Here is a 27,200-nt window from a genome sequence, read left to right on the forward strand (position 1 = left end):
ATCTCCCCCCAGACTAATTATCTCCCCCCAGACTAATTATCTCCCCCCAGACTAATTATCTCCCCCCAGACTAATTATCTCCCATCTCCCCCAGACTAATTATCTCCCCCCATACTAATTATCATCTATTTCCCCCTATACTAATTATCATCTATCTCCCCCCAAACTAATTATCTCCCCCCATACTAATTATCATCTATTTCCCCCTATACTAATATATCTCCCATCTCCCCCCAGACTAATCATCTCCCCCCAGACTAATCATCTCCCATCTCCCCCCAGACTAATTATCTCCCATCTCCCCCCAGACTAATTATCTCCCATCTCCCCCCAGACTAATTATCTCCCATCTCCCCCCAGACTAATTATCTCCCATCTCCCCCCAGACTAATTATCTACCCGCATACTAATTATCTCCCCCCATACTAATTCTCTCATCTACCCCCATACTAATTATCTCCCCCAGACTAATTATCATCTATCTACCCCCATACTAATTATCATCTATCTCCCCCCATACTAATTATCATCTATCTCCCCCAGACTAATTATCTCCCCCAGACTAATTATGTCCCATCTCCCCCCAGACTAATTATCTCCCATCTCCCCCCGTACTAATTACCTCCCATCTCCCCCCAGACTAATTATCTCCCATCTCCCCCCAGACTAATTATCTCCCATCTCCCCCCAGACTAATTCTCTCCCATCTCCCCCAGACTAATTATCTTCTATCTCCCCCCAGACTAATTATCTTCTATCTCCCCCCATACTAATTATCTCCCCCCATACTAATTATCTCCCATCTCCCCCCATACTAATTATCTCCCCCCATACTAATTATCTCCCCCCATACTAATTATCTCCCCCATACTAATTACCTCCCATCTCCCCCCATACTAATTATCTTCTATCTCCCCCCAGACTAATTATCTTCTATCTCCCCCCAGACTAATTATCTCCCCCCATACTAATTATCTCCCCCCATACTAATTACCTCCCATCTCCCCCCATACTAATTATCTTCTATCTCCCCCCAGACTAATTATCTTCTATCTCCCCCCAGACTAATTATCTCCCCCCATACTAATTATCTTCTATCTCCCCACATACTAATTATCTTCTATCTCTCCCCATACTAATTATTTTCTATCTCCCCCCATACTAATTATCTCCCCCCGTACTAATTATCTCCCCCCAGACTAATTATCTCCCATCTCCCCCAGACTAATTATCTGCCCCCACACTAATTATCTCCCCCCACACTAATTATCTCCCATCTCCCCCCAGACTACTTATCTCCCCCCAGACTAATTATCTCCCCCCAGACTAATTATCTCCCCCCAGACTAATTATCTCCCATCTCCCCCCATACTAATTATCTCCCATCTCCCCCCATACTAATTATCTCCCCCCATACTAATTACCTCCCATCTCCCCCCATACTAATTATCTTCTATCTCCCCCCAGACTAATTATCTTCTATCTCCCCCCAGACTAATTATCTCCCCCCATACTAATTATCTTCTATCTCCCCACATACTAATTATCTTCTATCTCTCCCCATACTAATTATTTTCTATCTCCCCCCATACTAATTCTCTCCCCCCATACTAATTACCTCCCATCTCCGCCCATACTAATTATCTCCCATCTCCCCCCATACTAATTATCTCCCCCCATACTAATTATCTCCCCCCATACTAATTATCATCTATTTCCCCCTATACTAATTATCATCTATCTCCCCCCAAACTAATTATCTCCCCCCATACTAATTATCATCTAGCTCCCCCGTACTAATTATCTCCCATCTCCCCCCAGACTAATTATCTCCCCCCATACTAATTATCTCCCATCTCCCCCCATACTAATTATCTCCCCCCAGACTAATGATCTCCCATCTCCCCCCAGACTAATGATCTCCCATCTCCCCCCAGACTAATTATCTCCCCCCAGACTAATTATCTCCCCCCAGACTAATTATCTTCTATCTCCCCCCAGACTAATTATCTCCCCCCATACTAATTATCTTCTATCTCCCCACATACTAATTATCTTCTATCTCCCCCCAAACTAATTATTTTCTATCTCCCCCCAGACTAATTATCTCCCCCCAGACTAATTATCTCCCCCCAGACTAATTATCTTCTATCTCCCCCCACACTAATTCTCTCCCCCCATACTAATTATCTTCTTTCTCCCCACATACTAATTATCTTCTATCTCTCCCCATACTAATTATTTTCTATCTCCCCCCATACTAATTATCTCCCCTCATACTAATTATCTCCCATCTCCCCCCAGACTAATTATCTCCCATCTCCCCCCATACTAATTATCTCCCCCCATACTAATTATCTCCCCCCATACTAATTATCATCTATTTCCCCCTATACTAATTATCACCTATCTCCCCCCAAACTAATTATCTCCCCCCATACTAATTATCATCTCGCTCCCCCCATACTAATTATCTCCCATCTCCCCCCAGACTAATTATCTCCCCCCATACTAATTATCTCCCCCCATACTAATTATCTCCCATCTCCCCCCATACTAATTATCTCCCCCCAGACTAATGATCTCCCATCTCCCCCCAGACTAATGATCTCCCATCTCCCCCCAGACTAATGATCTCCCCCCAGACTAATTATCTCCCCCCAGACTAATTATCTCCCCCCAGACTACTTATCTCCCATCTCCCCCCAGACTAATTATCTCCCATCTCCCCCCAGACTAATTATCTCCCATCTCCCCCCAGACTAATTATCTCCCCCCACACTAATTATCTCCCCCCAGACTAATTATCTCCCCCCAGACTAATTATCTCCCCCCAGACTAATTATCTCCCATCTCCCCCAGACTAATTATCTCCCCCCATACTAATTATCATCTATTTCCCCCTATACTAATTATCATCTATCTCCCCCCAAACTAATTATCTCCCCCCATACTAATTATCATCTATTTCCCCCTATACTAATATATCTCCCATCTCCCCCCAGACTAATTATCTCCCCCAGACTAATTATCTCCCCCAGACTAATTATCTCCCATCTCCCCCCAGAGTAATTATCTCCCATCTGCCCCCAGAGTAATTATCTCCCATCTCCCCCCAGACTAATTATCTCCCATCTCCCCCCAGACTAATTATCTCCCATCTCCCCCCAGACTAATTATCTCCCATCTCCCCCCAGACTAATTATCTCCCCCCAGACTAATTATCTCCCCCCAGACTAATTATCTCCCCCCAGACTAATTATCTCCCCCCAGACTAATTATCTCCCATCTCCCCCATACTAATTATCTCCCCCCATACTAATTATCATCTATTTCCCCCTATACTAAATATCATCTATCTCCCCCCAGACTAATCATCTCCCATCTCCCCCCAGACTAATTATCTCCCATCTCCCCCCAGACTAATTATCTCCCATCTCCCCCCAGACTAATTATCATCTATCTCCCCCCATACTAATAATCATCTATCTCCCCCCATACTAATTATCTCCCATCTCCCCCCATACTAATTATCTCCCCCCATACTAATTATCATCTATCCCCCCCATGCTAATTATCTTCCATCTCCCCCCATGCTAATCATCATCCATCTCCCCCCATGCTAATTATCATCCATCTCCCCCCATGCTAATTATCATCCATCTCCCCCCATGCTAATTATCTCCCCCCATACTAATTATCTCCCATCTCCCCCCATACTAATTATCTCCCCCCAGACTAATTATCATCTATCTCCCGCCAGACTAATTATCATCTATCTCCCCCCAGACTAATTATCTCCCCCCAGACTACTTTTCTCCCCCCAGACTAAATATCTCCCCCCAGACTAATTATCTCCCCCCAGACTAATTATCTCCCCCCAGACTAATTATCTCCCATCTCCCCCAGACTAATTATCTCCCCCCAGACTAATTATCTCCCCCCATACTAATTATCTCCCCCCAGACTAATTATCTCCCCCCAGACTAATTATCTCCCCCCAGACTAATTATCTCCCATCTCCCCCAGACTAATTATCTCCCCCCATACTAATTATCATCTATCTCCCCCCAAACTAATTATCATCTATCTCCCCCAGACTAATTATGTCCCATCTCCCCCCAGACTAATTATCTCCCATCTCCCCCCAGACTAATTATCTCCCATCTCCCCCCAGACTAATTATCTCCCCCCAAACTAATTATCTCCCCCCAAACTAATTATCTCCCATCTCCCCCCATACTAATAATCTCCCCCCATACTAATTACCTCCCCCCATACTAATTACCTCCCCCCATACTAATTACCTCCCCCCATACTAATTATCTTCTATCTCCCCCCAGACTAATTCTCTCCCCCCATACTAATTATCTTCTATCTCCCCACATACTAATTATCTTCTATCTCTCCCCATACTAATTATTTTCTATCTCCCCCCATACTAATTATCTCCCCCCATACTAATTATCTCCCCCCAAACTAATTATCTCCCCCCAAACTAATTATCATCTAGCTCCCCCCGTACTAATTATCTCCCATCTCCCCCCAGACTAATTATCTCCCCCCAGACTAATGATCTCCCGTCTCCCCCCAGACTAATGATCTCCCCCCAAACTAATTATCTCCCCCCAGACTAATTATCTTCTATCTCCCCCCAGACTAATTATCTCCCCCCATACTAATTATCTTCTATCTCCCCACATACTAATTATCTTCTATCTCCCCCCATACTAATTATCTCCCCCCATACTAATTATCTCCCATCTCCCCCCATACTAATTATCTCCCATCTCCCCCCATACTAATTATCTCCCATCTCCCCCCATACTAATTATCTCCCCCCAGACTAATTATCTCCCCCCAGACAAATTATCTCCCCCCAGACTAATTATCTCCCCCCAGACTAATTATCTTCTATCTCCCCCCAGACTAATTATCTCCCCCCATACTAATTATCTCCCATCTCCCCCCAGACTAATTATCTCCCCCCAGACTAATGATCTCCCCCCAGACTAATGATCTCCCCCCAGACTAATTATCTCCCCCCAGACTAATTATCTCCCCCCAGACTAATTATCTCCCCCCAGACTAATTATCTCCCCCCAGACTAATTATCTCCCCCCAGACTAATGATCTCCCATCTCCCCCCAGACTAATGATCTCCCCCCATACTAATTATCTCCCCCCATACTAATTATCTCCCCCCATACTAATTACCTCCCATCTCCCCCCATACTAATTATCTTCTATCTCCCCCCAGACTAATTATCTTCTATCTCCCCCCAGACTAATTATCTCCCCCCATACTAATTATCTTCTATCTCCCCACATACTAATTATCTTCTATCTCTCCCCATACTAATTATTTTCTATCTCCCCCCATACTAATTCTCTCCCCCCATACTAATTACCTCCCATCTCCGCCCATACTAATTATCTCCCCCCATACTAATTATCTCCCATCTCCGCCCATACTAATTATCTCCCATCTCCCCCCATACTAATTATCTCCCCCCATACTAATTATCTCCCCCCATACTAATTATCATCTATTTCCCCCTATACTAATTATCATCTATCTCCCCCCAAACTAATTATCTCCCCCCATACTAATTATCATCTAGCTCCCCCGTACTAATTATCTCCCATCTCCCCCCAGACTAATTATCTCCCCCCATACTAATTATCTCCCATCTCCCCCCATACTAATTATCTCCCCCCAGACTAATTATCTTCTATCTCCCCCCAGACTAATTATCTCCCCCCATACTAATTATCTTCTATCTCCCCACATACTAATTATCTTCCATCTCCCCCCAAACTAATTATTTTCTATCTCCCCCCATACTAATTATCTCCCCCCATACTAATTATCTCCCCCCATACTAATTATCTCCCCCCATACTAATTATCTCCCCCCAGACTAATTATCTCCCCCCAGACTAATTATCTCCCCCCAGACTAATTATCTCCCCCCAGACTAATTATCTTCTATCTCCCCCCACACTAATTCTCTCCCCCCATACTAATTATCTTCTTTCTCCCCACATACTAATTATCTTCTATCTCTCCCCATACTAATTATTTTCTATCTCCCCCCATACTAATTATCTCCCCTCATACTAATTATCTCCCATCTCCCCCCAGACTAATTATCTCCCATCTCCCCCCATACTAATTATCTCCCCCCATACTAATTATCTCCCCCCATACTAATTATCTCCCCCCATACTAATTATCATCTATTTCCCCCTATACTAATTATCACCTATCTCCCCCCAAACTAATTATCTCCCCCCATACTAATTATCATCTCGCTCCCCCCATACTAATTATCTCCCATCTCCCCCGAGACTAATTATCTCCCCCCATACTAATTATCTCCCCCCATACTAATTATCTCCCATCTCCCCCCATACTAATTATCTCCCCCCAGACTAATGATCTCCCATCTCCCCCCAGACTAATAATCTCCCATCTCCCCCCAGACTAATGATCTCCCCCCAGACTAATTATCTCCCCCCAGACTAATTATCTCCCCCCAGACTAATTATCTCCCCCCAGACTAATTATCTCCCATCTCCCCCCAGACTAATTATCTCCCATCTCCCCCCAGACTAATTATCATCTATCTCCCCCCAGACTAATTATCTCCCCCCAGACTAATTATCTCCCCCCAGACTAATTATCTCCCCCCAGACTAATTATCTCCCATCTCCCCCAGACTAATTATCTCCCCCCATACTAATTATCATCTATTTCCCCCTATACTAATTATCATCTATCTCCCCCCAAACTAATTATCTCCCCCCATACTAATTATCATCTATTTCCCCCTATACTAATATATCTCCCATCTCCCCCCACACTAATTATCTCCCCCAGACTAATTATCTCCCATCTCCCCCCAGAGTAATTATCTCCCATCTCCCCCCAGAGTAATTATCTCCCATCTCCCCCCAGAGTAATTATCTCCCATCTCCCCCCAGAGTAATTATCTCCCCCCAGACTAATTATCTCCCCCCAGACTAATTATCTCCCCCCAGACTAATTATCTCCCATCTCCCCCATACTAATTATCTCCCCCCATACTAATTATCATCTATTTCCCCCTATACTAATTATCATCTATCTCCCCCCAAACTAATTATCTCCCCCCATACTAATTATCATCTATTTCCCCCTATACTAATATATCTCCCATCTCCCCCCACACTAATTATCTCCCCCAGACTAATTATCTCCCATCTCCCCCCAGACTAATCATCTCCCATCTCCCCCCAGACTAATCATCTCCCATCTCCCCCCAGACTAATTATCTCCCATCTCCCCCCAGACTAATCATCTCCCATCTCCCCCCAGACTAATCATCTCCCATCTCCCCCCAGACTAATCATCTCCCATCTCCCCCCAGACTAATTATCTCCCATCTCCCCCCAGACTAATAATCATCTATCTCCCCCCATACTAATTATCTCCCATCTCCCCCCATACTAATTATCTCCCCCCATACTAATTATCATCTATCCCCCCCATGCTAATTATCTTCCATCTCCCCCCATGCTAATCATCATCCATCTCCCCCCATGCTAATTATCATCCATCTCCCCCCATGCTAATTATCATCCATCTCCCCCTATGCTAATTATCTCCCCCCATACTAATTATCTCCCCCCAGACTAATTATCATCTATCTCCCCCCAGACTAATTATCTCCCCCAGACTAATTATCTCCCATCTCCCCCCAGACTAATTATCTCCCATCTCCCCCCAGACTAATTATCTCCCATCTCCCCCCAGACTAATTATCTCCCCCCAGACTAATTATCTCCCCCCAGACTAATTATCTCCCCCCAGACTAATTATCTCCCATCTCCCCCAGACTAATTATCTCCCCCCATACTAATTATCTCCCCCCAGACTAATTATCTCCCCCAGACTAATTATCTCCCCCCATACTAATTATCTCCCCCCATACTAATTATCTCCCCCCATACTAATTACCTCCCCCCATACTAATTACCTCCCCCCATACTAATTATCTTCTATCTCCCCCCAGACTAATTATCTCCCCCCATACTAATTATCTCCCCCCATACTAATTACCTCCCCCCATACTAATTACCTCCCCCCATACTAATTATCTTCTATCTCCCCCCAGACTAATTATCTCCCCCCATACTAATTATCTCCCCCCAAACTAATTATCTCCCCCCATACTAATTATCATCTATCTCCCCCCAGACTAATGATCTCCCATCTCCCCCCAGACTAATGATCTCCCATCTCCCCCCAGACTAATGATCTCCCCCCAGACTAATTATCTCCCCCCAGACTAATTATCTTCTATCTCCCCCCAGACTAATTATCTTCTATCTCCCCACATACTAATTATCTTCTATCTCCCCCCATACTAATTATCTCCCCCCATACTAATTATCTCCCATCTCCCCCCAGACTAATTATCTCCCATCTCCCCCCAGACTAATTATCTCCCATCTCCCCCCATACTAATTATCTCCCATCTCCCCCCATACTAATTATCTCCCCCCAGACTAATTATCTCCCCCCATACTAATTATCTCCCCCCATACTAATTATCTCCCCCCATACTAATTATCTCCCCCCAGACTAATTATCTCCCATCTCCCCCCAGACTAATTATCTCCCCCCAGACTAATTATCTCCCCCCAGACTAATTATCTCCCATCTCCCCCCAGACTAATTATCTCCCCCCAGACTAATGATCTCCCCCCAGACTAATGATCTCCCCCCAGACTAATGATCTCCCCCCAGACTAATTATCTCCCCCCAGACTAATTATCTCCCCCCAGACTAATTATCTCCCCCCAGACTAATTATCTCCCCCCAGACTAATTATCTCCCCCCAGACTAATTATCTCCCCCCAGACTAATTATCTCCCCCCAGACTAATTATCTCCCCCCAGACTAATTATCTCCCCCCAGACTAATTATCTCCCCCCAGACTAATTATCTCCCCCCAGACTAATTATCTCCCATCTCCCCCCAGACTAATTATCTCCCATCTCCCCCCAGACTAATTATCTCCCATCTCCCCCCAGACTAATTATCTCCCCCCAGACTAATTATCTCCCCCCAGACTAATTATCTCCCCCCAGACTAATTATCTCCCCCCAGACTAATTATCTCCCCCCAGACTAATTATCTCCCATCCCCCCCAGACTAATTATCTCCCCCCATACTAATTATCATCTATTTCCCCCTATACTAATTATCACCTATCTCCCCCCAAACTAATTATCTCCCCCCATACTAATTATCATCTCGCTCCCCCCATACTAATTATCTCCCATCTCCCCCCAGACTAATTATCTCCCCCCATACTAATTATCTCCCATCTCCCCCCATACTAATTATCTCCCCCCAGACTAATGATCTCCCATCTCCCCCCAGACTAATTATCTCCCCCCAGACTAATTATCTCCCCCAGACTAATTATCTCCCATCTCCCCCCAGACTAATTATCTCCCATCTCCCCCCAGACTAATTATTTCCCCCAATACTAATTATCTTCTATCTCCCCCCATACTAGTTATCATCTATCTCCCCCCAGACTAATTATCTCCCCCCAGACTAATTATCTCCCCCCAGACTACTTATCTCCCCCCATACTACTTATCTCCCCCCAGACTAATTATCTCCCCCCAGACTAATTATCTCCCCCCAGACTAATTATCTCCCATCTCCCCCCAGACTAATTATCTCCCCCCAGACTAATTATCTCCCAGCTACCCCCATAGTAATTATCTCCCATCTCCCCCCATACTAATTATCACCCATCTCCCCCCATACTAATTATCTCCCCCCATGCTAATTATCTCCCCCCATGCTAATTATCTTCCATCTCCCCCCATGCTAATTATCTTCCATCTCCCCCCATGCTAATTATCTTCCATCTCCCCCCATGCTAATTATCTCCCATCTCCCTCCATGCTAATTATCTCCCCCCAGACTAATTATCTCCCCCCATACTAATTATCTCCCCCCATACTAATTATCTCCCCCCATACTAATCATCTCCCATCTCCCCCCAGACTAATCATCTCCCCCCAGACTAATCATCTCCCCCCAGACTAATTATCATCTATGTCCCCCATACTAATTATCATCTATGTCCCCCATACTAATTATCTCCCCCCAGACTAATTATCTCCCATCTCCCCCCAGACTAATTATCATCTATCTCCCCCCAGACTAATTATCTCCCCCCAGACTAATTATCTCCCCCCAGACTAATTATCTCCCCCCAGACTAATTATCTCCCATCTCCCCCAGACTAATTATCTCCCCCCATACTAATTATCATCTATTTCCCCCTGTACTAATTATCATCTATCTCCCCCCAAACTAATTATCTCCCCCCATACTAATTATCATCTATTTCCCCCTATACTAATATATCTCCCATCTCCCCCCAGACTAATTATCTCCCCCAGACTAATTATCTCCCCCAGACTAATTATCTCCCCCAGACTAATCATCTCCCATCTCCCCCCAGACTAATTATCTCCCATCTCCCCCCAGACTAATTATCTCCCCCCAGACTAATTATCTCCCCCCAGACTAATTATCTCCCCCCAGACTAATTATCTTCTATCTCCCCCCATACTAATTATCTCCCCCCATACTAATTATCTCCCATCTCCCCCCATACTAATTATCTTTCCCCAGACTAATTATCTCCCCCCAGACTAATTATCTCCCCCCAGACTAATTCTCTCCCCCCAGACTAATTCTCTCCCCCCAGACTAATTCTCTCCCCCCAGACTAATTATCTTCTATCTCCCCCCAGACTAATTATCTCCCCCCATACTAATTATCTTCTATCTCCCCACATACTAATTATCTTCTATCTCTCCCTATACTAATTATCTTCTATCTCTCCCTATACTATTTTCTATCTCCCCCCATACTAATTATCTCCCCCCATACTAATTATCTCCCCCCATACTAATTATCTCCCCCCATACTAATTATCTCCCCCCATACTAATTATCTCCCCCCATACTAATTATCTCCCCCCATACTAATTACCTCCCATCTCCCCCCATACTAATTATCTTCTATCTCCCCCCAGACTAATTATCTTCTATCTCCCCCCAGACTAATTATCTCCCCCCATACTAATTATCTTCTATCTCCCCACATACTAATTATCTTCTATCTCTCCCCATACTAATTATTTTCTATCTCCCCCCATACTAATTATCTCCCCCCATACTAATTATCTCCCCCCATACTAATTATCTCCCCCCATACTAATTATCTCCCCCCAGACTAATTATCTCCCCCCAGACTAATTATCTTCTATCTCCCCCCAGACTAATTATCTTCTATCTCCCCCCAGACTAATTCTCTCCCCCCATACTAATTATCTTCTTTCTCCCCACATACTAATTATCTTCTATCTCTCCCCATACTAATTATTTTCTATCTCCCCCCAAACTAATTATCTCCCCTCATACTAATTATCTCCCATCTCCCCCCATACTAATTATCTCCCATCTCCCCCCATACTAATTATCTCCCCCCATACTAATTATCTCCCCCCATACTAATTATCTCCCCCCATACTAATTATCATCTATTTCCCCCTATACTAATTATCACCTATCTCCCCCCAAACTAATTATCTCCCCCCATACTAATTATCATCTCGCTCCCCCCATACTAATTATCTCCCATCTCCCCCCAGACTAATTATCTCCCCCCATACTAATTATCTCCCATCTCCCCCCAGACTAATGATCTCCCATCTCCCCCCAGACTAATGATCTCCCATCTCCCCCCAGACTAATTATCTCCCCCCAGACTAATTATCTCCCCCCAGACTAATTATCTCCCCCCAGACTAATTATCTCCCCCCAGACTAATTATCTCCCCCCAGACTAATTATCTCCCCCAGACTAATTATCTCCCCCCAGACTAATTATCTCCCCCCAGACTAATTATCTCCCCCCAGACTAATTATCTCCCCCCAGACTAATTATCTCCCCCCAGACTAATTATCTCCCATCTCCCCCAGACTAATTATCTCCCCCCATACTAATTATCATCTATTTCCCCCTATACTAATTATCATCTATCTCCCCCCAAACTAATTATCTCCCCCCATACTAATTATCATCTATTTCCCCCTATACTAATATATCTCCCATCTCCCCCCAGACTAATTATCTCCCCCCATACTAATTATCTCCCATCTCCCCCCATACTAATTATCTCCCCCCATACTAATTATCTCCCCCCATACTAATTATCATCTATTTCCCCCTATACTAATTATCATCTATCTCCACCCAAACTAATTATCTCCCCCCATACTAATTATCATCTAGCTCCCCCCATACTAATTATCTCCCATCTCCGCCCAGACTAATTATCTCCCCCCAGACTAATTATCTCCCCCCAGACTAATTATCTCCCCCCAGACTAATTATCATCTATCTCCCCCTATACTAATTATCATCTATCTCCCCCCAAACTAATTATCTCCCCCCATACTAATTATCATCTAGCTCCCCCCGTACTAATTATCTCCCATCTGCCCCCAGACTAATTATCTCCCCCCAGACTAATTATCTCCCCCCAGACTAATTATCTTCTATCTCCCCCCAGACTAATTATCTCCCATCTCCCCCCATACTAATTATCTCCCATCTCCCCCCAGACTAATGATCTCCCATCTCCCCCCAGACTAATGATCTCCCCCCAGACTAATTATCTCCCCCCAGACTAATTATCTTCTATCTCCCCCCAGACTAATTATCTCCCCCCATACTAATTATCTTCTATCTCCCCACATACTAATTATCTTCTATCTCTCCCCATACTAATTATTTTATATCTCCCCCCATATTAATTATCTCCCCCCATACTAATTATCTCCCATCTCCCCCCATACTAATTATCTCCCCCCAGACTAATTATCTCCCCCATACTAATTATCTCCCCCCAGACTAATTATCATCTATCTCCCCCCATACTAATTATCATCTATCTCCCCACATACTAATTATCTTCTATCTCTCCCCATACTAATTATTTTATATCTCCCCCCATATTAATTATCTCCCCCCATACTAATTATCTCCCATCTCCCCCCAGACTAATTATCTCCCCCCAGACTAATTATCTCCCCCCAGACTAATTATCTCCCCCCAGACTAATTATCATCTATCTCCCCCCAGACTAATTATCATCTATCTCCGCCCAGACTAATTATCTTCTCTCTCCCCCCATACTAATTATCTCCCCCCAGACTAATTATCTTTGGTCAGGAGGTGGCAGGGCTGACAGATAGGGCTTTAAACTAGAGCCGAAGGGGGAAGGGGCTAAAACCAGGCACGCCGGTGAAGCCCTAAGGGAAGGCACGCTAGAATCAGAGGGGCTGTGGCAGTGAGGTCCTTCGGGCAGATCCACAAGGTGCTGAGCGTAAGGAGACGCACCTGAAGTGCTTCTACACGAACGCACGCAGTATGAGGAACAAAATGGATGAGCTAGAAGTCCTGGCCCAGTCCCGCAACTACGACATCATCGGCATAAGCGAAACCTGGTGTGATGAGTCCTGTGGCTGGTGTGTTGCAATAGATGCTTACAGGCTCTTCAGGAGGGACCTGCAGGGTAGGCGATGTGGCAGGGTGGTGATGTATGTGAAGCATGGGCTGGACTGCGTGGAACTTCAAGTTGGCGATGGCAAAGTTGAGAGCCTCTGGGTAAGGATTAAGGGACGAGCAAATAAAGGGGATGTCGTTGTGGGAGTCTATTACAGACCACCTGGCCAGGACAACAACACCGATGAATTATTCTTTGCAGAACTAAGAGATGCCTCGAGATCAACTCCCCTTGTCCTTATAGGGGATTTCAACTTGCCAGACGTCAAGTGGGATCACCACATGGCTGACACGAGCAAGTCCAGGAGGTTCATGAAGCACCTAGACGATAACTTCTTGGTGCAGGTGCTAAGGGAGCCAACTGGGAAAGGTGCCCTCCTAGATCTGTTGCTGGAGAACAGAGAGGGTCTGGTGGGAGATGTGGTGATTGGTGGCCGCCTTGGTCATAGCGACCATGAAGTGGTTGAGTTCAAAATTTACGGTGACAGAAGGAAAAGTGCCACCAAAACCTCATCCCTAGATATGGGGAAAGCGGACTTCAGGCTGCTCAGGGAACTAGTCAGCAAGGTCCCCTGGGAAACTGCTCTTGAAGGCCTCGATGTCCACCAGTGCTGGTCATTCTTTAAGCGATGCCTCCTAGAAGCACAAGATCAGGCAATTCCTAAATATCGCAAGTCAGGCAGGCGGGGCAGGAGGCCGGCGTGGCTGACCAGGAACATTCTAATGGAGATTAGGCGGAAACAGAGAGTGTTTCGCTACTGGAAGGAGGGCCAGGTGTCATGGAAAGAATACAGGGATGCCGTTCGTGTTTGTAGGCAGAAAATTCGTGTGGCCAAAGCACACCTAGAGTTGAAGCTGGCTGTGTCTGAGAGAGAAAATAAAAAGGGCTTTTTCAGATATGTGAATGGAAAAAGGAGAACTAAAGAATACATAGGGCCGCTCCTTGATAGGGAAGGTCTCCTCACAGACAATGACATAGGCAAAGCAGAGACGTTTAACGCCTTCTTTGCCTCTGTCTTCAATGCCGATGATGGGCTTCGGGACCCAGGGTGCCCTGAGCTAGAGGACCGGGACGGTGGGGATGACAAACTCCCAGCCGACCCTGAACGTGTGCGGGATTTGCTACCACCTGGATCCCTACAAGTCCATGGGTCCGGATGGGATTCATCCCCGGGTGCTGAAAGAGCTGGCGGACGTCATCGCGGAACCTCTCTCAATTATTTTTCAACGATCCTGGGAATTTGGAGAGGTCCCGGTAGACTGGAAGCTGGCAAATGTTGTGCCGATTTACAAGAAGGGTCAGAAAGAAGACCCTAGCAATTACAGGCCTGTCAGTCTCACGTCAGTGCCTGGTAAAATCATGGAGAAGATGGTTCTCGAACTTATTGAGGCTCACCTGGGGGACAAAGCAGTCATTGGTCCCAGCCAGCATGGGTTTGTGAAGGGCAGGTCCTGCCTAACTAACCTGATTTCCTTTTATGATAAGATCACCCGTATGATGGACCAAGGGAAACCAGCTGATGTGATTTTTTTGGACTTCAGCAAGGCTTTTGACACGGTTTCCCATAGGATCCTACTGGACAAAATGTCCACCATACAGCTAAATAAAAACATCATACGATGGGTGAGCAATTGGCTGACGGGCAGGGCCCAAAGGGTTGTGGTAAATGGGGCTGCGTCAGGCTGGCGGGCGGTCACCAGTGGTGTCCCTCAAGGCTCCATTTTAGGGCCGGTACTTTTCAATATTTTTATAAACGATCTGGATGTAGGAATAGAAGGTATTTTGAGCAAGTTTGCTGATGACACCAAACTTGGAGGAGTTGTGGACTCGAATGAGGGTGGAAAGGCCTTGCAGAGGGATCTGGATAGGTTGGAGAGCTGGGCGATCACCAACCGCATGAAGTTCAATAAGAGCAAGTGCCGGGTCCTGCACCTGGGACGGGGAAACCCTGGCTGCACGTACAGACTGGGCGATGAGACGCTAGAGAGCAGCCCCGCAGAGAGGGATCTGGGGGTCGTGGTAGACAGCAAGATGAATATGAGCCAGCAGTGTGCCCTGGCGGCCAGGAGGGCCCACCGTGTCCTGGGGTGCATCAAGCACGGCATCGCTAGTCGGTCAAGGGAGGTGATTGTCCCGCTCTACTCTGCGCTGGTGCGGCCTCACCTCGAGTACTGTGTGCAGTTCTGGGCACCACAGTACAAAAAGGACATGAAACTGTTGGAGAGTGTACAGAGGAGGGCTACGAAGATGGTGAAAGGCCTGGAGGGGAAGACGTACGAGGAACGGCTGAGGTCACTGGGCCTGTTCAGCCTGGAGAAGAGGAGGCTGAGGGGAGACCTCATCACAGTCTACAACTTCCTTGTAAGGGGGTGTCGAGAGGCAGGAGACCTTTTCTCCATTAACACCAGTGACAGGACCCGCGGGAACGGGGTTAAGCTGAGGCAGGGGAAATTTAGGCTTGACATCAGGAGGGGGTTCTTCACAGAGAGGGTGGTTGCACACTGGAACAGGCTCCCCAGGGAAGTGGTCACTGCACTGAGCCTGTCTGAATTTAAGAAGAGATTGGACTGTGCACTTAGTCACATGGTCTGAACTTTTGGGTAGACCTGTGCGGTGCCAGGAGTTGGACTTGATGATCCTTATGGGTCCCTTCGAACTCGGGATATTCTGTGATTCTATGATCTCCCATCTCCCCCCAGACTAACCATCTCCCATCTCCCCCCAGACTAACCATCTCCCATCTCCCCCCAGACTAACCATCTCCCATCTCCCCCCAGACTAACCATCTCCCATCTCCCCCCAGACTAACCATCTCCCATCTCCCCCCAGACTAACCATCTCCCCCCAGACTAACCATCTCCCCCCAGACTAACCATCTCCCCCCAGACTAACCATCTCCCATCTCCCCCCAGACTAATTATGTCCCCCCATACTAATTATCTCCCCCCATACTAATTATCTTCTATCTCCCCCCATGGTAATTATCTTCTATCTCCCCTCAGACTAATTTTCTCCCCCCACACTAATTACCATCTATCTCCCCCCATACTAATTATCTCCCACCTCCCCCCAGACTAACCACCTCCCCCCAGACTAACCACCTCCCCCCAGACTAACCACCTCCCCCCAGACTAACCACCTCCCCCCAGACTAACCACCTCCCCCCAGACTAACCACCTCCCCCCAGACTAACCACCTCCCCCCAGACTAACCACCTCCCCCCAGACTAACCACCTCCCCCCAGACTAACCACCTCCCCCCAGACTAACCACCTCCCCCCAGACTAACCACCTCCCCCCAGACTAACCACCTCCCCCCAGACTAACCACCTCCCCCCAGACTAACCACCTCCCCCCAGACTAACCACCTCCCCCCAGACTAACCACCTCCCCCCAGACTAACCACCTCCCCCCAGACTAACCACCTCCCCCCAGACTAACCATCTCCCATCTCCCCCCTACTAACCATCTCCCATCTCCCCCCTACTAACCATCTCCCATCTCCCCCCTACTAACCATCTCCCATCTCCCCCCTACTAACCATCTCCCATCTCCCCCCTACTAATTATCTCCCCCCTACTAATTATCTCCCCCCATACTAATTATCATTTATCTCCCGCCATACTAATTATCTCCCCCCATGCTAATTATCTCCCATCTCCCCCCATGCTAATTATCTCCCATCTCCCCCCAGACTAATCATCTCCCCCCAGACTAATTACCATCTATCTCCCCCCACACTAATTATAAAATCTCCCCCATGTTCCCCCCAATGCTACCCCAAATCCCGAACACCCCCCAACGCCCCCAAATCCTCCCCAAATCCCTTCCAAGACCTGTGAAATCTGCCCCCCGACGCGCCCCCACCAACATCTGCCCCCCCGACACCGTGCCCCCCCAAAATCCGCACCCCCAAAATCCGCCCTCCCCAAAATCCGCCCCCCTGATGCGGCCCCCCAGAATCTGCCGCCGCAAAATACGTCCCCCCAACGCGCCCCCCCAAAATCTGCCTCCCCGACGCTCCCCCCAAAATCCGCCCCCCAAAATCCGCCTCCCCGACGCGCCCCCTCCAAAATACGTCCCCCCCCAAAATCTGACCCCCCGACGCCGCCTCCCCCCAAAATCTGATCCCAGACCCTTTGGAGCCCCCCCCGCGCCCCCCGCCCCCCACCCACCGGCGTTGATCTTCTCGGCAATCTGCTCCATGGTGAGCTTGCGGTCCGTCATGTGCTTGCGGTCGAGCTCGACGCGCAGCAGCCAGGGCGAGATGCGGCTGACGTCGAAGTCGGGCATCTCGTAGTAGACGTTGACCCACTCCTGGTCCTCGGCCACCACCGTGCTCTGCGGGTTGGGGTCGTAGTAGATGGCCGTGTTGGCCGTCACCTTGCGCAGCGTCGTGTGCTCCAGGCGGCACAGGATGTCCTGGGGGGGGACACGGAGTCAGTGGGGGGGCGGTGCGGGGACGCGGGGACAGTGCGGGGACAGGATGGGGACGTGGGGACAGGATGGGGACATGGGGATGGCACAGGGACGGTATGGGGACAGCACAAGATGGGAATACGGGGACAGCACGAGGACTCGGGTCGGTACAAAGAGAGGAGGATGTGGGACTGCGGGGCCACCACAGGCTGTAGGGACACAGCGGGGACATGAAGCCCCGGGGCCACCACAGGACCGCAAGGACATGAAGCCCCGGGGCCACCAGGAGGCCGTGCAGCCCCCCCGTGGGACCCCCACCTTGGCGCGCTCGGCATCGCGGGCACTCTGGCCCAGCAGGAAGACGGTGAGCGAGGGCGTCTTGGGCTTCTTGGAGATGTTGATGAGCTCCTTGAGGCGCGGCACGCCCAGCGTCACGTTCTTGGCCGACACGCCGGCGTAGTGGAAGGTGTTGAGGGTCATCTGCGTGGCCGGCTCGCCCAGAGACTGCGCCGCCAGCGCCCCCACCATCTCCCCGGGGTGCGCCTGCAGGGGGGGACACACGTCAGGGGACCCCGAAGCCGCCCCCGTGGTCCCTGATCCCATCCCCAGTCTGGTCCCGAAACCCCTCAGTCTGACCCCAACATGTCCCTGGGGAGATACGGGCGACCACAGGACCCCAAAACCACCCCGACTGTCCCCAGTCTGGTCCCAAATCCCCTGATCTGACCCCACCATCTCCCTGAGGTGCACCTGGGGAAATACAGGGGGCCCCAAAATCACTCTGTCCCTGATCTGTTCCCCAGTCTGGTCCCGAAACCCCAAGATCCAACCCCAGCATCTCCCTGGGGTGCACCCGGGGACATGTGGGGGACCATCGGGGACCCCAAAACCACCCTGTCCCCAATGTGGTCCCCAACCAGGTTCAACTTGGACTCGATCTCACCCAGCAGCCAGTTGAAGGCCTCCCCACTGAGCTGGAGCTCCCCAAAGACCCCCCAAAATCCCCCATCCTCACCCCAAAGACCCCCAAAACTCCCCCAAAACCCCCCAGAGATCCCTCTTTACCCCCCCCCACCCCAAGCCCCCCCACTCACGATGGTCTGGTTGAACTTGGGCTTGGTCTCTCCCAGCAGCCAGTCCAAGGCCTCCCCACTGAGCCAGAACTCCCCAAAGACCCCCTAAACCCCCTGTCCTCACCCCAAAGACCCCCCAAACCCCCCCGCTGAGCCATAACTCCCCAAAGACCCCCTAAACTCCCTGTCCTCACCCCAAAGACCCCCAAAACCTCTCCAAAACCCCCCCAAACCCCCCCACTCACGATGGCCTGGTTGAACTTGGACTCGATCTCGCCCATAGGCAGTCCAAGGCCTCCCCGCTGAGCCAGAACTCCCCAAAGACCCCCAGAACTCCCTGTCCTCACCCCAAAGACCCCCCAAACCTCTCCAAACCCCCCCCAAAGCCCCCCCAGCCCCCCACTCACGATGGCCTGGTTGAACTTGGACTCGATCTCGCCCAGCAGCCAGTCGAAGGCCTCCCCGCTCAGGCGGAACTCCTCCACCATGCGGCGGCTGCAGAGCGTGGAGCGCAGGTGGATGTTGAAGAGCAGCGTGGCGTTTTCCTGCGCCTGCCGGCTCAGCGGGTCCTCCCCGTTCACGATCACCAGCTTGCGGCTCAGCTCCTTCACCCCTGCCATAAAGCGGGGGGCAGCGGGGTGTAAGGCACCGCCCGGGGACCCACCCCCCCGCCACGAGGTCCCCAGCACCCTTTTGGGGGTCCCCAGGCACCCGGAGAGCTGCTGGGGGCTTCCCCTCGGCAGCTTCCCGGGGGTTGTTGGGGTTCAAGTGCCCCGTGTCTGGGCTGGGCGGGCCCCAGGCTGTTTTTTGGGGGGGGGCCTGAGGCCCCCCAAACCTTCCTGGGGGTCCCCTAAGTGTCCCAAGGTCTTCCGGGGGGGGGGCCTCAAGGTCCTTCTGCGTGTCCCAGTGCCCCAAAAGCTCCCTGGGGGTCCCCAGGTTGTTTCCTGGTAGTCTCTGAGTACCCCAAAATCTTCCTGGGGGTCCCCCAAGTGTCCCAAAACCTTCCTGGGGGCCCCCAGACTGTTTCCTGGGAGTCACCTCAGTTCCCAAAAACCTTCCTGGGGGTCCTCAAGCTTTTTCTGTGTGTCCCCAAGTGCCCCAAGACCTCCCTGGGGGTCCCCAGGTTGTTTCCTGGTAGTCTCTGAGTACCCCAAAATCTTCCTGGGGGTCCTCAAGGTCTTTATGTGCATCCCAAAGTGTCCCAAAACCTTCCTGGGGGTCCCACAAGCTCCTTCTGTGTGTCCCAAAATTCCCCCAAAACCTTCCTGAGCATCCCCAAGCTGATTCCTGGGGGTCTCCAAGTGCCCCAAAACCTCCCTGGGGGTCCCCAAGTGCCCCAAAACCTCCCTGGGGGTCACCTCAGTTCCCAAAAACCTTCCTGGGGGTCCTCAAGCTCCTTCTGTGTGCCCCAAAATTCCCCCAAAACCTTCCTGAGCGTCCCCAAGCTGATTCCTGGGAGTCTCCAAATGCCCCCAAACCTTCCTGGGGGTCCTCAAGCTCCTTCTGAGTGTCCCTAAATGCCCCGACAACTTCCTGGGGGTCCCCAAGTGCCCCCAAAACCTTCCTGGGGGTCCCCAGGCTGTTTCATGGGGGTCCCTGAGTACCCAGAAACCTTCCTGGGGGTCCTCAAGCGCCCCCAAACCCTCCTCCTGGGGGCCCCCAAGCTCCCTGTGATGGTCCCCGAATCCCCCAGCACCTCCCTGGGGACCGTGGGGGTCCCACAACCCCCCCAGCACACCCGTGGGGGCTCAGGGCCCCCCCACTCACCCTCCACCACCTTGACCGGGTGCAGGTCCGAGGGCAGGCGGGAGTTGATGTGGAAAATCTTCTGGGCGTTCCAGATCATGCGCAGGAGGTTACAGGGGAGCACCACCTGAAATGGGGGGGCAGCCCCCCAAAAACAGACATCAGCACCCCAAAAACCGTATCAGTGCCCCCCAAAACCAGGTATCAGCTCCCCCTCCCAAAAAACAGGGCCACAGGGATGCCTGAACCCCAAGAAGTGGGGCCCAGCCCCCTGAAATGGGGAGCCCAATTCCGGGGGACAGCTCCATCGAAGCTCCCCCCTGCAGGAGCACCCCAAAATCTGGGTACTGGCAGCTCAATGCCCCCAGTTTGGGGGAATTTTGGAACAGTAACCCCAAATCTGGGGGGCATGGAGAGGGTCAGCACCACCAGGGGCTTCCCCTTACCCCAAAATAAGGGGTGCTGGCTCCTCCGTGCCCCTAAAAGACGCAGATTGTGCCCAAAAAGGGGTGAGCACCCTAAAACGGGCGCTTAAAGTGCATGAAGGGTTCGTGGACTGTGGCTGCACCCCAAAAAGGGGACGAGGAGCAGGGGTGGAACAGTAACCCCAAATCAGGGGGGCACAGAGAGGGTCAGGCTCCACCTTACCCCAAAATAAGAGGTGCTGGCTCCCCAGTGCCCCTAAAACACACAGATTGTGCCCCAAAAGAGGCAAGCACCCTGAAACAGGTGCTTAAAGTGCACAAAGAGCTTGTGGCCTGCGGCTGAATCCCAAAAAGGGGACGAGGAGCAGGGGCAGCAACCCAAAACCTGAGAGGCAGGCAGCGGCCCCAAAAAGGGCCAGTGGCAGGGGTGAGGACAGGACCACGGGGCTGGGGGGCCGTGTGGGGTGCTGTGGGGCATAACGGGGTGCCGTGGGGTGCGATGGGGCGTAATGGGGTGCCGACCTTGCTGTCCCCCGTGGGGAAGATGACGCGCAGCACCTCGCGGTCCTCCCGCATCTTCTCGAACTCGCGCTCGAGCTCGTTCTGGATGTGCGCGTTGCTGAGGATGTCCTTGACCAGCTCCTCCTGCAGCGTCCGCCGCAGCGCCCGCTCGTTGGTGTAGTCGAACTTGAACCTGGTGCGGGGACGGGGAGCCCTCAGGGTGCGGGGTCACCCCCGCCCCGGGGTCCTGAGCCTGGGAAGGAGAGGCTTGGGGACCCCAAAATGTGCCCTGCTCTGAGGAAAAATGGCTTGGGAACCCCAAAATGTGCCCTGCTCTGAGGAAGAATGGTTTGGGAACCCCAAAATGGGCCCAACTCCAAGGAGGAGGAGATTTGAGACCCCAAAACATGCCCTTCTCTGGGGAGGGGCAGCTTGGGAACCCAAAAATGGGCCCAACTCCAGGGAAGAGGATATTTGAGACCCCAAAACGTGCCACCCTTCTCTGGGGAGGGGCAGCTTAGGAACCCCAAAATGGGCCCAACTCTACGGAAGGGCAGATTTGGGACCCCGAAACGTGCCCAAGGGGTGAGACCCCAACATGGTCCATGTCTGGGAAGGAGCGGCAGCTTTGGGACCCCAAAATGTGTCCTGTTCCAGGGAGGAGAATCTTGGGGACCCCAAAATGGACCCAACTGTGGGGAACAGGAGATTTGGGACCCCAAAATGTGCCCAGTTCCAGGGAGGAGCATCTTGGGGACCCTAAAATGGACCCAGTGGCAAGGAAGAAGAGATTTGGGACCCCAAAACATGCCCTTCTCTGGGGAGGGGCAGCTTGGGAACCCAAAAATGGGCCAAACTCAGTGGAAGAGCATCTTTGGGACCCCAAAACGTGCCCAGTTCCAGAAAAGAACATCTCGGGGACCCCAAAACGGACCCAACTGTGGGGAAGAAGAGATTTTGGACCCCAAAACGTGCCCTTCTCTAGGGAGGGGCAGCTTGGGAACCCCAAAATGGGCCAAACTCAAGAAAAGAACATCTTTGGGACCCCAAAATGCGTCCAGTTCAAGGGAGAAGCATCTTAGGGACTCCAGAACGGACCCAAAACTGCACAGAGGAGGAGATTTGAGACCCCAGAAGTTGGGGTGAGAGCTCACTTTTTCTCGAAGGCCTTGTTGGAGGGCTTGAGGGTGGCGAGGTTCTGGAACTCGACGCTCTCCCCGGCCAGCCCGTCCTCGCCGTAGCGCAGCTGCACCACCTGGTTGATGGAGTTGCGCACGGTGGCGTCGTACTTCACCATCACCGACTCCATCGACTTGATCAGGCGCCGCTGGATGTACCCTGCGGGGGGCCGGGGCACCGTCAGGACTGGGGGGGGATGGGGGGGAGCAGGGGGAGGGCTTGGGGGTCCCTGAGGGGCGTCTGGGGAGGGTTTGGGGGGGGTCCTGGGGAGTGTGGGGGTTCCTGGAGGACATCTGAGGAGAGTTTGGGGGTCCCTGAGGGACTCTAAGGGTCCCTAAGAACATTTGTGGAGGGCTTGGGGGTCCTTGAGGGGCATCTGGGGAGGGTTTGGGGGTCCTGGGGGACTTTGGGGGTCTCTGGAGAACATCTGAGGAGGGCTCGGGGTCCCCTGAAGGGTATATGGGGAAGGTTTGGTGGGGGTCTTGGGGGACTTTGGGGGTCCATGAAGATCTGGGGAGGGCTTGGGGGTCTTTAAGGGACTTCAGGAGTCCCTAAAGGACATCTGGGGAGGATTTGGGGGTAATGGGCTACTCTGACAGTCCCTGGAGGACATCTGGGGATGGTTTGAGGGTCCTGGGGGACATCTGGGGATAGTCTGGGGGGCCCTGACGGACTCTGGGATCCCCTGGGGGATATCTGGGGATTGTTTGGGTGGTCCTGAAGGATTTTGGGGATTGTTTGAGGGTCCTGGGGGACATCTGGGGATAGTTTGGGGGGCCCTGAAGGACTCTGGGGTCCCCTGGGGGATATCTGGGGATAGTTTGGGTGGTCCCGAAGGACTTTGTGGATTGTTTGAGGGTTCTGCAGGACATCTGGGGATAGTTGGGTGGCCCTGAAGGACGCTGGGGTCCCCTGGGGAGGGCTCGGGGGTGTCCCGGGGGGGCGCTGACCGGTCTCGGCCGTCTTGACGGCGGTGTCGATGAGCCCCTCGCGGCCGCCCATGGCGTGGAAGAAGAACTCGGTTGGGGTGAGGCCGGCCAGGTAGGAGTTCTCCACGAAGCCGCGGCTCTCGGGGCCGTAGTCGTCCTTGATGAAGTGGGGCAGCGTGCGGTGCTTGAAGCCGAAGGGGATGCGCTTGCCCTCCACGTTCTGCTGCCCCACCACCGCGATGACCTGCGGGGGGGAGGGTGGGATCGGTCAGGGGGGTCCAAAACAAGAGCCCCCAGACCCCCGAGATGCCTGGAGGGGTCCCAAAGGTACCTGGGAGGTGCTTTTGTACAAGCTCCTGGTGCCCACCGCCATAAAGCTTCCCATAAAGACCCCACAGAGGTCCGCAAAACCCCACAGAGGTCCTCCTGCCCACCTTGAGACCCCACAGAAGCCCCCGTACCTGGGAGATGTTAATCTTGGAGCCTTTGGCACCCAACACCACCACCACCTCCCATAAAGACCCCACAGAGGTGCCCCAAATCCCCCAGGAACCCTCAACAAACCCCACTGAGATCCTCCTGACCACCTCCAGACGCCACAGAAGCCCCCTGAGACCCCACAGAGCCCCCACATACCTGGGAAATGTTGATCTTGGAGCCCAGCACCACCACAACCTCCCATAAAGACCCCAAAGAGGCATACAAAAGCCCCCAGGAACCATCCCAACCCCCCCCGAAATCCTCCTGCCCACCTCCAGACCCCATAAAAGCCCCCGGAAGCACCCCCCCCGTACCTGGGAGATGTTGATCTTGGAGCCCTTGGCGCCCGACACCACCATGGACTTGAAGTTGTTGTACTCGGAGAGGGATTTCTGGGCGGAGGAGCCCGTCTTGTCGCGGGCATCGTTGAGGATGCGGTTCACCTGGTTCTCGAAGGTCTGCCGCAGCGTGTTGCCCGGCGTGGGCTCCAGCTCGTTGTTGTGCGCCTTCTCGATCACCTGCGACCCCACAATGTCAGCAGGGCACCCCAAAAACCCCGGGGAGCAGCCCCCAAAACACCCCCAAATCCCGAAGAAGCGACCCCCAAAACCCCCAGGGAGCGGCCCCAAAATATCCCCAAATCCCCACAGAGCAACCCCTAAAACGCCCCCAAAACCCCAGGGAGTGGCCCCCAAAACCCCAGGGAGCAGCCCCCCAAAACACCCCTAAAGCCCCAGGACGCGGCCCCCCAAAATGCCCAGGGAGCAGCCCCAAAATTGCACCCAAAGCCCCAGGGAGCGGCCCCCTAAATGCCTAGGGAGCAGCCCCAAAACACCCCCAAAACCCCAGGGGAGCAGCCCCCAAAAGCCCCGGGAGCTTCCCTAAAAGCCTCCCAAAAGCCCTAGGAGCCCCCCAAAAGTAGCAGGGGCCACCCCAGAGCCCCCCTGTGGCCATCCTAAAGCCTCAGGGGCCACCCCAAAACCCTCTGGGGGCCACCCTATAGCCTCAGAGGCAACCCCAAATCCCCTGAGGGCCACCCTACAGCCCCAGAAGCCCCCCAAAAACGCCCCCCACCTCGATGACATCCTGCTTGGCCTTCTTGATGGTGTTCTGGATGTCCTGGTACGTCTTCGCGTCCGCGATCGAGTCCCCGATGCCGATGGTGTGGCCTGGCGGTGGGAACGAGAGGGGGTCGGGGGGGGCGCTCCCCACCCCGGAGTGCACCCCCCCTAACTCCTGACCCCATAAGGGTGCAAAAACAAAGCCCCCAATGCCCAGAAATGCACCCAGCAGCCCCCGAAGCCCCCCAGCTCCCCGATTTCACTGCGAAACGCGGCTCCCACGAGGTCCCCGTGCCCCCAGGACCCCGTTTTGCCCCCCAAACGGGGACGTGACGCCCCCGCGCCCCACGCACCCTCGATGAGCAGCCAGTTGTTGATGACGGTCTGGATGTTGCTGTAGAAGAGGCGCGTGGTGTCGTGGCCCATCTCCAGGTAGGAGATGTGCACCAGCGAGCCCGCCGACGTGCCCAGCGACTTCTTGCACAGGATGCCCATGATCAGCTCCCCGTTCTCCACGATCACCTGCAAAGAGGGCGGGGGGCTTCAGGGGGGGGGCACACGACCCCTCCCCCCAGCACCCGGCACCCAGCACCCACCCAAAGGTGCTTCTGCGTTTCCCCCAAACCCCTCCGGATCCCTTTGCCCGGCCAGCGCTTCCCTACTGAAAACCTGGAGCCCCCCAGAGCCACCCCAAATGCCCACAACCTCCCCCCAGAGCCACCCCAAAAGCCCTCCAGATCTTCCCCATGTTCCCCCAACAACCCCAAAACCCCCCAGAGCCACCCCAAATCCCAACCTCTCCCCAGAGCCACCCCAAAAGCCCCCCAGACCTTCCCCACGTCCCCCCAACTACCCCAAACCCTCTATACTGTCCCCACAACCACCCTAAAGCACCCCAGAGCCACCCCCAAGCCCCCCAAGACCATCCCCACGTCCCTGGAACAACCCCATAGCCTCCCCAAAGCCCCCAGACTGTCCCCACAGCCACCCTAAAGCTGCCCCAAAAGCCCCCCAGACCATTCCTATGCCCCCCAACCACCCCAGAATCACCCCAAAGCTCCCCAGACCACCCCCACATCCCCCCAATCCGCCCAGACCACCCCCAGGTCCCCCCAGAACATCCCCCCAACCACCCCAAAGCCCCCCAGACTGTCCCCACCTCCCACCCAGCCCCCCCACAGCACCCATCGCCCACCCAAGTTTCGTACCCACAACCCCACAGAAGCCCCCTGCTCCTTTCACCCATCCCAAAACCACACCAAAAGCTCCCCAGGGGCTCTCGGAACCCCTGCAGCCCCCCCTCAACCTGCCCCAGAGCACCCAAGGGTGCCCCCAAGCCCCCACCTTGGTGTCCCCAGAAGCTCCCTGCTCCTTTCACCCACCCCAAAACCACCCCAAAACCACCCCAAAACCGCCTGGTTCCTTTCACCCACCCCAACCCCCACCCGGGGGCCTCTCCAACCCCCCGCAGCTCCCCCCCAACCTGCCCCAGAGCACCCAAGGGTGCCCCCAAGCCCCCACCTTGGTGTCCCCAGAAGCTCCCTGCTCCTTTCACCCACCCCAAAACCCCCCAGAACCCCCTGGTTCCTTTCACCCACCCCAAAACCCCCCCGGGGCCTCTCCAGCCCCTCGCAGCTCCCCCTCAACCCCCCCCGGAGCACCCAAGGGTGCCCCCAAGCCCCCACCTTGGTGTCCCCGGGGGAGATGTGCTTGTAGGGCCCGCTGTCCTCGT

The 27,200-nt window shown here is 52.5% G+C and overlaps 1 protein-coding gene across 1 annotated transcript in view; it reads right to left on the bottom strand.

Annotated features, from left to right (window-relative positions):
* POLR2A (RNA polymerase II subunit A) overlaps positions 1–27,194 on the bottom strand; it is a 34,855-nt gene extending 7,661 nt beyond the window's left edge. Inside the window, exons 1-11 of the mRNA XM_083853837.1 lie at positions 27,154–27,194; positions 25,822–25,990; positions 25,482–25,576; positions 24,722–24,925; positions 23,949–24,171; positions 22,974–23,157; positions 21,841–22,012; positions 20,915–21,020; positions 19,555–19,760; positions 18,393–18,617; positions 17,831–18,077 (exon numbers count right to left, since the gene is read on the bottom strand). Of these exons, the coding sequence (XP_083709963.1) occupies positions 17,831–18,077; positions 18,393–18,617; positions 19,555–19,760; positions 20,915–21,020; positions 21,841–22,012; positions 22,974–23,157; positions 23,949–24,171; positions 24,722–24,925; positions 25,482–25,576; positions 25,822–25,963 (1,804 nt within the window). The 5' untranslated portion in view covers positions 25,964–25,990; positions 27,154–27,194. The remainder of the gene's footprint in view (positions 1–17,830; positions 18,078–18,392; positions 18,618–19,554; positions 19,761–20,914; positions 21,021–21,840; positions 22,013–22,973; positions 23,158–23,948; positions 24,172–24,721; positions 24,926–25,481; positions 25,577–25,821; positions 25,991–27,153) is intronic.
* Positions 27,195–27,200: the final 6 nt, after the last annotated feature.

Source organism: Anser anser (genome assembly GCF_964211835.1).
Source record: "Anser anser genome assembly, contig: HAP1_SCAFFOLD_516, whole genome shotgun sequence".
NCBI lineage: Eukaryota > Metazoa > Chordata > Aves > Anseriformes > Anatidae > Anser > Anser anser.